Below are 12,034 nucleotides of genomic sequence, written 5' to 3' on the forward strand. Positions count from 1 at the left end.
ATCGGTGAACGTCGGTGTGCAGGTCGAGGAGTGCACAAAGCTATGGAGGAAACTACAGCTACTTCTTCGAGCCATCGTTGCGGGACCTTCCACTTACCTATGAGGTCATTGGGCCAGCCAATTGACTACCAGCCCATCATCCTGATAACCTCGAACCCGGAGCTCTCGTGTGACAGACGCGCAACATTCTGCTCGCAAAAATAATATTTTAACATTAAAAGGGAAATGTAGTCAGTTGGAATCGGACAAATTCCCACCAAACCTTCCTCTTTGCAGGAGACCCATCAGTCTGAATCTTTGTGGTGGATTTACTGGACTGAGTTGGTTGAATTGTTATGATCCAGGAGCAGATGTATTCAGTGGCAGCACTTCCTGTGATATTTAAAGTCAAATATGCAGGATCTCTGCATCTCGTTACTTGTATGTTCCTACATTTAAAAGACGAGTTAGGAGTTGATATATTAAACATATCTTAAATACCATAATGTGGCTGCGGGTGGTGCCAGAGCTCAGTTACCTCTTTTTACTGGTTACAAGTTAAAAATACTTATAAAATGCATATACGATGTATGAGGTTGAGTATAAAACAGTCATTTGGACAATTTGAGCTGTGTATCACCAATAATGGTTAGTGGCCATATATTAACTAAACACTTGTATGTTAACTGTTCTGCCCCACATTTTCATGTTTTGCATTCAAAACGCCAAGAAGTTCCTGAAGTGGTAGATAATGTAATTGCATCTTTGTTTATCCCTCCTCCCTTACCGTAGTTAGTTCTTATTCCACTGAGAAGACATGCTGTGGCTGCTTTTCACACTAATATATATATATATATATATATATATATATATATATATATATATATATATATATATATATATATATATATATATATATATATGCTGTTAGCTACCTGCTAAGTTGACTTATAGGAGCAAGGGTTGTCCAATATGGACAACAGTTTTTTCAGTGTCCTCCTCTCCACCAGCTGTTCCAGATGCTCCTGCTTATATCCCAGATCCATGCTTCCCTGAGCTGACAAAAGTGATCAGTCGGGTGATGTGCCTTTTTTTTGTCTGTACTCAGGGTTTCCACTGTGACCTCAATCAGGGCCAATGTGGCTCAGCTGTGTGAGCAGAAGCGCTGCCAGGTGTCTGGCAAGAAGTGGAATAAAGTACAAATGTATTCAATGATTGCATTTGTAGGTTTGTTGCAGTGTCAATAAGCTATTAAAAAAACAACTAATATAAAAATGTATAGAAACTGATGGTTGCTTTTTTGTCAAGTATGACAAAAATATGTTATATATGTAAAAGTAAATAAATAAGTCAACTTTCAAAAATATTGCTCTGTCTGTGCGGCCCTCCTATGCGATCACAATACATGCGGTGGCCCCAAGCCAAAATGAGTTTGAGACCCCTGATGCATGGTCATTTACAGGCTGAATGCCAACCAACTAACTTTGGTTTAAGTTAATTCTTAATTGACCGAAAATAGTCCCCACCCAGGAAAGTAACGTCACCAAATGTATTAGTATTTTTTATTTTAATGAATTACATCAGTGAGTTGTTTTTAATGTTTAATGTATAGCCCACATAAGCTATCGATAAGTATGACAGTCATATCTTCACGTCTCAATAGTTTATATGGATGTGCATGGACGCCGCTGACCAGCGGGGGGCGACATAGGGGCGGGTGGCGCTGCTGGGGCGCGCGAGGACAGAGCCGCCCCGCCCCCTCCATCCTCTTGAGGAGAAGTTAGTTCACGTTAGCAGCTCGGCAGCTCCACGGGGTCCTGGTCCCGGTGAGTTTTTTGCTACAAGACGCCCCATTCAACACCTCAACGACACCGACTCGTGTACTGGAAGCAGCCCGCTCGTCTCGGTAAGTAGGTCTGGGTCACATAGGAGCAGCGTAAGTCGCTTCGTGGGCGGCTCAGCTGGAGCTTCACACGGACTGAACTCGTCGCGTCTACCGCGAGAAGCCCCGGGTAACGGTTCAGGTCCTGTCGTTACATCTCGCGTTTAACTCCATTTAAAAATGTCGTATTTATCACGGACGTGACGTCGCGCCACAGCGCTCTCATACAGACACTTTCACCAACACCAGGAGAAACTGCCTGGAGAAAGACATGTGGGAGAGACCTGGAGTTATTTTAGTTTGTTTGGTTAAATATGTTGTATATAGCACCGTAACGGGAACACATGAGGGCACCCCCCTCCCCTCCCCCCGCAGAATAAAACCCTGAGAGCACCCCGCCGTCCCCCCACACCAAAAAAATATGCACCAAAAAATCCTCAGTTATAATAACTATAATGCCGATTTTTTTAAATAGAAATATTGGGCACCTTTTGGGCATGTGTATCACAAAACAGGCAGAACAAGAGATATTTAATTGCTCAAAAAGTTACGATGGTGCCCCACCCCCAAAACAATCACACGTTCAACTTCCCAAGCTCGCCGTGGTGCCCTTCCAGTGGCGACAACGGGAGTCAGGGTCAGAAAAAAAGGACGAGATGATGGCCGTGCATCTCTTTCAGGTCAGTCCATGTTTAATCATTGTTAAATACGGGAAATGTGCGCTGCTAATATGTTTACGCATACACCTCGAACTAGCTGACGGTATTGCTAATGTTAGCAGGGCTCTCAAGTCAGGGCTCTCTCTCAAGTGTCACGCATTGAGCGTGACTGTCACGCATTTCGGTCTTAAATCACGCCCTCGCGCCACACATGGTATTTCTCACGCTGGAAAAAAAAAACTCTAGGCTATTTAATGTGCCGCTGCCCGCGTCACCGTCGTCTCTCTCCCCGAAAGCCGTTGACTGGGGGACGGAGGGGACGGGGGGAGACGACGCCAAATACGCGCCACGACAAATACGCGCCGGACAGCTCCAGACCTGTCCCGTTTTCCAATCCCTGCCTTTTTTATTTGTATCCGCGAAAAGAGAAACATATAACAGGTAAGTGTAATCTGTGCCCTGGAGCCTGGCGCCTTGGCTCTCCCTGTTACAGTCGCCTCTGCTGAGCGACGTTGTTCAAAACTAAAGCTTATTAAAACATACCTGCGTTCAACATTAGGGCAGGAACGTCTGAGTGGTCTTGCTGTCACCAGCATCAATGGTAAACTGGCTCAGAAGCTCATCATATGATGACCTAATTAGTGATTTTTAGTGATTAGTGATTTTTAGTGATTAGTGAATTAGTGAGCAAAGAAATGCAGACGTGTGCCTCTATAGAGCCTCCCAAAACTGGTGGAAATACTTGATCTATACTGAATAGCATTATGGCTCTCTCAAAAACTATGTCTTTGTTTTATTTTGATGATTTGGTCAAAGAGAATTTTGCTCTTTACATGAATGTGTGTTTTAGCTGTTGTGACTTTTCGTCCTCTAAATCTTTCTTTTATTTAAGAAGATTGACTATTCTTGTTTGTACATATTATTTCATGTAATGTATGTGTTTACTGAAGAAAGGTTGGCACTTTCAAATGTACAGTGTGTGTTGGTTTGGTGTTAATGAACTTTTGAACGGGCACAACCAAACATCAGCGGATGTGGTTCATGTGGTAGAGTGCTTGCCCTATAAATCAAAAGGTAGTTTCCACTTGTTTCCACTTTAAAACGCATATATTCCGCTGCGTTTACACAGAGCGTCCTCACTACGTCGGACTTTTAGAGCACCGCAAACGGCGGAGGACTACTCGTCGCTACTAGAGTTGCAAAGGGGCGGAAAGTTTCCAGTAAATTTCCGGAAACTTTCCACGGGAATTTTGGCTCGGGAATTTTGAGGAAAAAAATGTGCCCACGTTTTTTTGCAAAAGCATATAACGGAACTTAAATGTAGTTGAGAACAAGACTATGTACGCCGAGCTCAGCGGGACCCTGAATGCAGCTGGTTGGGAGCATTGTTTGTCAGAAACATAAACGTAAACATAAAACATTCTATTGTTTTTTAACGTTTTTGTCATCAGTGTTACATCTGAACGTTTCAGCCCGACACCTGGCAAGTGTGAGAGCGCCGAGTTGCGTAGAGGCCAAGAGCGGTATTGCAGACAGAGATTTGAATTACAGCTCGCAACATATTGAAAAAAATAACTGAACTAGCTTATTTTTTGAAGCTGTGAACTTAGTTCAAATTTTTTAATTATGAACTATGAACTGAACTAGTTTATGTAGGTCCAGGAAGAAAGCATTTAGACCTGAACGGATTTAGGGAAAAACACTAAAGAAAGAAATTTGTGTTGGGGTGTGGTGATAATACAGAACACACATTTTTTTTATTCAACGTTCATGTTTTCGTTGTTCAATAAAAGAATAAACTTCTACTATTAAAAAGTCAAAAATTAAATTTTTAAAAGTTGGATTATCAATGTTTGCATGCATGTCTGTTTAAGACAAGTAAATACAGTTAAATTACCCCAAAATTTCCAGTTAATTCCCGTGGAAAGTTTCCAACTTTGAATATTCCCGGAATTTTGCAACCCTAGTCGATACTAGCGACGCCTCAGTGTGTGATGAGCTGCCACAGAACCTGCAGCAGGAGGTGGAGGTTGTGGACGTGGGGGGTATTCCAGAAAGCGGGTTATGTGGAAACTCATAGTAAGTTAACCCTGAGATAAGGGAAACTCTGAGTTATCCGTTCAAGAAAGAGAGGTAACTGAAACTCTGAGTCAATCACTATGGTAACAGACTCTGTGAACATAACCTGCTCGGTGGCAGAGTTTCTACCTGTCTCCTCCCACATAAAGAAAGCTGGTAGACATGAATTGCCCATTCCTACCAAATCCAATTGACATCGAAGCTTTAGAGATTCAAAATGATTAACGTCATGAGAGAGTCTTCCGACCCAGATGAGACGTTTTCTCATTTCCAGAGGAATATCTGTTAGAACGCTACCGCTTTTCATGTGGACATGCACTTACATCAGAGCTAATTTTATGCATCGCACTACGTTTTTTTGCAAACAGTTTTCTTTACAACAAACTTACGCGTTGACTCAGGCAGCAATTTTTTCCCAGGCCTCTCTCTCTCCTTCGCTGCTGCAACTGTATTGCCTTTGCGGCGAAATACGTGCTCATATTCACCATAGGCCTGCAGAAACACCTCCAACTCCATCACTGTGAAATACGTTGCTCTTTTATTTTCCGTTGTCATGGTGACTCGTGATATCGGGGCTCCATTGATGAACGCTTTATATAATACTCATGCACGCGCTTAACTTAGGGTGAACATACTCACAGTTGATTGAACTATCGCAGATCAGCTGTTCTGGAACCAGATACTCAGTTTCCCATCTCAGAGTAAGTCAACTCCGAGTTCAGGGATAGACTCAGTGTTTGTTGAATCCACGCAGAATAGAATGCTCTACTTCTTATTTTTATTTATCTGTTGATAGTTTAGCGAGGGCGGGGCTCTGTGAATCACAAGTAGCTTGACAGGATGTGATGCACATTTTAGTTAAAGACATATTTAAACATTTATTTGTATTTCAGTAGCCCAATATCACCTCAAACTCCAAGATAAGAGGAGTTCCCTTCGAAAGATTTTTCACTGGAAAAAATTTAATTAAAATAAAAACTTTTTTTGCCGCTTGAGGCCCCCGTCCCAGCGAGGCCCCCCCGCGGTGCAGGGGTGCGTGGGTAATCTTTACGGGTCTGGCTGTATATATTTGTAAACACATAACAAGGCTACACTTGTTAATATTTGGGTTCCACTCGTTCAACTTTGTTTTGGACCATAAAGTTAGTTTTTTCAACCTTTTCCATTTTGTAACGACACATCAATGTCGCATGCTGCTCTCTGTGGTGATGATGCTGACCTAGAGGAAGAAAAGGATTGATATGTCTTCAGGTGGTTTAAGCTGAGAGGTAGAGTCTGTTTACACTGAGTTAGTGTCTTGCACTTCGTAGGCAAGCAGGTCGTTTAGTATTTTTAGATAACTATGTAGGTGAACTAACTTAAAACTTTGTGATGCTTATCTCTGTGTATGTGTGTGTCTGTCTACTCATGTTTCGGTTGAAACTTGATCTTTTGTTGGGCCATAAGGTGAGACTCCACTGGCCTAAATACAAAGGAACCCCATGTAAACGGTTGTGGATCGAGAGATTATTATTATTATGATTATTATTATTATTATGAAACCTGCTGACCTCAATAAGGAACACCCACAGAACGCCAGAGAGACCGGTTCACTTCACATAGTTTTCGTTTGCAACACACAGATTACAATTCCTACTTTACAGCCTAACTGCCTTCGGCTCGGTAACTTATCCGCCCCGATAATTTATTTCTAAAATACATCGCCCAGGACGTTCACCCAACCAGTAGCCAACTAACACACGCACACACACCTCTTGTTGGTTGTATATTCCAGCCCTTTGTGTGCTGAAAGTCCTGACCTCTTTTTAAGGTATTGTGAGCATAGCTTTTTAATTTTTTTTCCACTCACTGTCATCTCATTTTTTTCAGGAACCACGGTCCCTGTGATGGATCTCCAAACCACCCTTAAAAGCACCCTGAACAACAAATATCAGACACTAAATGAAGCATACGCCAAAAAGTCGTTACTTCCTCCAAGACCGTGCTATCGGCAGCTCAACGACTACCAGCGCTCGAGTTTGCACGAGCACGAGTTTAGATATGTTGACAAGTCTGACCTTACTTTGTGGGATTCTTTCGGAACAGACACGCTCGGGGATATTTTATCGTGCGACTGCAAACATGACGGCAGCAAAAAAACGGTCATCACTTTAGGTGTGTGCGGAGTTGGCAAAACCACGGCAGTGCACACTTTTGCTCTGGTGTGGGCCGGGGGGAATGCGTACAGCAACATCCAGCTCCTGTTTCCTCTCACTTTCTGGGAGCTGAATTTGCTAAGAAGTGAATTGAGCCTCATCGGACTCCTCAAGACGTTTTACCCTGAATTGAAGGAGCTGGACTTCTCCTGCCTGAATGAAAATAACGTGTGGTTTGTCCTCGACGGACTGGACGAGTACCATCACCCGCTAAACTTCAGCTGTCCAACTGTGAGTGATGCGTCTGAGGTATCCACAGTGGATAATATAGTGACCAGTCTGATCAGGGGAGATTTACTTCCCTGTGCTCATGTATGGATAACGACCCGGTTTTCAGCGGCGACACAAATCCCTGTTTGCCATTTGCTGAAACAGACTATGATTCAAGGGTTCAATGAAGAACAGAAGGCGCAGCGCTTCAGGACCGTCATCGGTAATGAGGATCTGGCCAACAAAGCCTTAAACCACGTGAAAATATCAAGAAGTCTGGACTTCCTCTGTCAGATACCGCCGATCTGCGCCATTATGGTAAACGTGCTGAAGGATCATCTAAAACCAGACACTGGGTTTAAAATCAATCCCTTGAATTTAACCCAGATTTACACAAATCTGATCAAAGTGTCGAACCCGGACATTGTCGCCAAGCTGAAAAAGATGGCACTGCGTCGAATGGGAAATGCTCCTGTAATGTACGAGTCCGATTTTCTGGAGAGTGACCTCAGTGTTGAGGAAGCGTCCACTTTCACCAAGGAGTGTCCTCTGGTGTTGAGAGAAGAGACGGGGCTCCATAACACCAGGGTGTTTCGCTTCGGTCACTCGAGCGTTGAGGAGTTCTTGGCTGCGTCTGCTAAATTGGACAACTTTGAAACGGGTCGGGCCTGCTCTGAACATTGTCAGTATCTGGTGGTCCAGTATCTAAAGAATCCCAAGGGGAAGACGGATGCCTTCCTGCGCTTCATCTTTGGCCTCGTTAAGGAACGTGACATGCTGAAGCCCTGCGATCCGCTGTTTTTGTGCACCAAGAAGTTGATCCTGAGGAAGATTGTGTCCTACAGCGCCGTGCCTCTGTTGCACTGTCTGAGGGAGTACGACCAACAGGCTTTACGAGGAGAGGTCAAGTTCTTCCTGATGTGCGGCCTCTCTCCGTACCAGGAGTTCTCGCCAAGGCATTGGAACTATATGGTTCAAAGGACCAGCAGTTTTGAAGGGATGAGGGAGAGTTTTGAGATTATGTTGTCCACGAGATGTGACGACAGCCTCCTCCAGCAGCTGCCAGCTATTTTGAAGTCCAAGAAAGCCATGTAAGTTTGCATTTACACCCTTCTTGGGTCAACAGGGACTGTCCTGCACAAACCAAAAATTTGTATTGAGTATTAAAAAATGCAAGGATTCCGACATGTACATGTTTCAAATATGGATACCTAACGTTCTTAAACACCCCAAAAACTGTAAACCTCTTATCTTAAATCCGTGATTTGTTATGTTTTTATTACCCATTGATTTCTAGCATCCAGTAGTGTTTTAAGAGATCATTCCCACATCATATTATTATATATTTTAGAGTAATTAATCTTCTAAACCGCTTACGTAGTGCTCTTAGAAGCTTTTAGATTTTACTGTGACCTCAACCGTGCGTCTCCATTTCACTTCATCTGAACAACTGCTGCTCTTAAATGGTGTGTGTGTGTGTGTGGGGGGGGGGGGGTTACCTATGCTGATGACAATATTAATAAGCTGCCGAACTCCTTCAATTTATGATTGCATAGATTCATCATTCAGCGGACAGCAAATTAAGAGAAAATATAAAAGAAATGAAAGAGAATGTTGCATGAAGCCAATTTTTGAGGCCCATTGTTGAGTTTATTAAGGTCAAGTCTGTATCATGTATTTATGAGGACTCGGCTAAAAACAAAAAAATCTGTCGGTCAAAAGTATAATTTTTTTCTTCTGTGCTATATTTGGTGATGTGTATTTTTTTATGATAGGATAATGCTGTTGTTCTCAATGTCAACACATCCCATAAAGTCCCATCTCCTTGCAGGCTGCGATTCTCCAACCTGACAGACAAGTGCTGTCCAGCCTTGGCAGGAATACTGAGCACAGCACTGTCCTACCTGAGGGAGCTGGACCTCGGGTACAACAGCATCAGTGACAATGGAGTCAAGGAACTTGTGAAGGGGCTGAACGATCCAAACTGCAGGCTGAAAACCATAAGGTTGCCCGGCTGTGGAATGACTTCGCATGCTTGTGAATACCTGGCGACGGCTGTGAGAAAGTCCCTGAAACTCATAGAGTTGGATCTGAGCATGAACGAAATAGGAGATGACGGAATGAAACATCTTTCAGATGGTTTGGGATCTCCTGAATGCAAGATAGAAACACTGAGGTAAGTAACTACAACTAAATGTGTTGATTATAGACAGTTGGCTTTGAAAGCAAAATAATGTTCTGCACATGTAGCGTTTCTATTATGCTGTTTTATCATATTTCTCACAGACTATCACAGTGCAACATTGAGCAAAAGGGCTGCTATTACCTGGCCTCAGCTCTGCAGAAGAACTCCAGCAGCCTGAAAGTGTTGGATCTGAGCATCAACATGGTCGGAGACAAAGGCGCCATTGAGCTCTTTAAGAAATGTGATATGTCGCAGCTCATAAAGCTGGAGTAAGTATGACCTCATAGAAACGCAGTCGCCTCATCTTGTCAACATGAATACATATCAATAATCCGGTAACATTTGTCTTTGGCAGGATGTACCACTGTGGCCTCACTGTGTTAAGCTGCAGAAATATCGGCGACGCTCTGAATTCCGGGAACGGCCTTCTGGTCGAGCTCAATTTGAGCAACAACAACTTGAAAGATGAGGGTTTTCAGCTCATCTGCCAGGGCATGTTCGCGTGGTGTCGACTGGAAAAACTCAAGTGAGAATCCCTCTTTTGATTGCTCGCTGACTGAAATAAAAATGCTTGTATAGAGGAATAAAATGTGTCACTGCTAAGTTCAGAAAGTTCAAACGAGAGACTCTCCGATAACGTGAAAATGTTTTTTCTCTTGTTTCCCTTCAGTGTGTCGAGATGTGGAATCACTGGTCACGGCTGCTTTTTTTTGTCATCTGTCCTGGGTTCGGTCTCGCAGCTCTACATCGGGGCGATGAAAACATCCGACCTGCAGGCAGTGGAGCTGAAAGAACTCGACCTCAGCATGAACTGCCTCGGAGACGACGGAGTCAAAGAGCTCTCATGTGCACTGAAGAATCCATTCAGTAACCTGAAAATTCTCAAGTAAATATTTTGTTTATTTATTTGACATATTTTGCTTTATTTGGGACCGCCATGCTACCGCACTGAGTTCAGTGTGACGCCAGCCGCCAAACATTCCTCACTGTCTGTTATCCTCCATTGAAGACTTCCTCTGGAATGCAAATGAGATGTCACTATGTTAGACGTTATCTCTCTTCAGTCTCAATTCTTTTTTTAGAGCCTCTGAAAGGGTTGGAAGAGGGGAAAAAAACTACTTGTGGGACTGTTTGCCCTCAAGACCTTGTGAAGAGTCAACAGCCTTTTGGTCAGGAATACCAAAGAGCTACATCTCTTCTTGCTGACCATTTTGTCAATGAGCACAACATCTCTTGTTTCCATGGACTTGTTAAGGCAGATGATCTTAAAGCACAACAAACATGTTCTGTGGATCAGCATATTCCTCCCCCAGCTGTCTCTAAATGTATTTATTTATTGTATAGCTTTTAGAATGATTTTTAAATGTTTTGTAAAGTTTCTTTGAGTTGGACAGAAGTCTCCAATGAAATCCGAATAGAGCCGTATGCTGTAATGTGATTTCTGTTGGGTTCCAGCCTGAGCCACTGCAGCCTGACTTATGACTGTTGTCCAGCGCTGGCATCAGGACTCTCCTCGATGCTGAGCATCATCACTGAGCTGGACCTGTCGGGCAACAACCTTCAAGATAAGGGACTGAAGAAGCTCTGTGTGGGACTCCGAAGCCCTCGATGTAAACTTGAGAAATTGTCGTAAGTTTTTGTTCATCCAGTACTTTTCAAAGAAATCCCAAATATCTAAAGGAATGTTTCGTGACATTGCAGCATCTTTTGTTTGTGTTCTCACCAGCTGCGTTATTTTTCCATGCTGAGATATTTCTCTGTTACCGTATTTATAATACTACATATAAGTGTGTTATTTGCAGGGTGTTTCTGCAAGCTGTATGAATGTAGTCCTACATTATATGCTACGTGGCAACTGTAGGGTTTTAACCCTTCTGGGTCTTACGAGGGTCCGCGCTGAACGAAGTTCACGGTTTTTAAATATTTATAGCTCAGTGAAAAAACGGCACAGAAATTTGATTCATCTGTTGTTGGATGCGCCAGACTCACAGCCCTGCTGTGTGAGCTCCTACGTGTCTCTCACGGCAGCTCTCAACCTTAGGAGTTTGTGTCGAGCTCCGCCTTTCACCATGATTTGTCAAGGAACTACCCACCTACACTGCAAAAATACACTGGCTTTCAGTAAAAGACAACAGACCTACTAACCCACCGTAGACTGAAAAAACACTTTTTAAAAATACATTCCACTGCTTTTGTGAACCTAAGACCTTTGGTAAACCAGTTTAAGGGCCAAAGCAGTTTCTCCACATGAGTAAATATATGTTTACAAGAGATATGAAGAATTCAAACTTCAATTTTTCAGCTTCAGGGTCATATTATCTCTTTACACTTGCCATAGGACAATGTCGCCTCATTATATAGAGAGATGAGATTGTTCTGCAATTTTTGATGTAACACATGGGTCTATTATCTATCTATCTATTAAGAAATTATGTGAAATTGAGGAAAAAGGCCTAAGACCCTTCATACAGCTCCTTTTGAATGCTCACATTCAAAAGGAGCTGCTCTGAAGCATTGAGGTTTGATACCCAGCCCAATGGAACAGTCTGTGTTTTAAAAGGCTCTAGTGGTTGATGACACAACGACCACATGATGCATTGACCATGACAGGTTATTTCCAAATAGTGTCGGGGGTAAAGTGGCTCTGTTTCTCCCCAGGCTGAGGAGCTGTGGCCTGAGCTTCAAGAGCATTCCCTTCCTGACCGCCGCCCTGAAGTCAAACCCTCAACATCTAGCTGAGCTGCATCTGATGGGCAACAATCTGGAAGACTCAGGAATCCGAGTGCTTCTGGGACTTACAGAGAACCAGAAATACTGCCTACATACAATAGAGTGAGTACTGTTA

General features: G+C 43.1%; 1 protein-coding gene across 1 annotated transcript in view; it reads left to right on the top strand.

The window, feature by feature from the left end:
- Positions 1–1,757: 1,757 nt before the first annotated feature.
- The window catches only part of LOC137794903 (NACHT, LRR and PYD domains-containing protein 12-like), an 11,214-nt gene continuing 937 nt past the window's right edge, over positions 1,758–12,034 (top strand). Inside the window, exons 1-8 of the mRNA XM_068592039.1 lie at positions 1,758–1,885; positions 6,469–8,095; positions 8,836–9,180; positions 9,291–9,458; positions 9,545–9,715; positions 9,860–10,075; positions 10,645–10,818; positions 11,848–12,021. Of these exons, the coding sequence (XP_068448140.1) occupies positions 6,486–8,095; positions 8,836–9,180; positions 9,291–9,458; positions 9,545–9,715; positions 9,860–10,075; positions 10,645–10,818; positions 11,848–12,021 (2,858 nt within the window). The 5' untranslated portion in view covers positions 1,758–1,885; positions 6,469–6,485. The remainder of the gene's footprint in view (positions 1,886–6,468; positions 8,096–8,835; positions 9,181–9,290; positions 9,459–9,544; positions 9,716–9,859; positions 10,076–10,644; positions 10,819–11,847; positions 12,022–12,034) is intronic.

This window comes from Clinocottus analis, unplaced genomic scaffold (genome assembly GCF_023055335.1).
Source record: "Clinocottus analis isolate CAN_PGR_092001 unplaced genomic scaffold, fCliAna1.0.p SCAF_26, whole genome shotgun sequence".
In the NCBI taxonomy this organism is placed as follows: Eukaryota; Metazoa; Chordata; class Actinopteri; order Perciformes; family Cottidae; genus Clinocottus; species Clinocottus analis.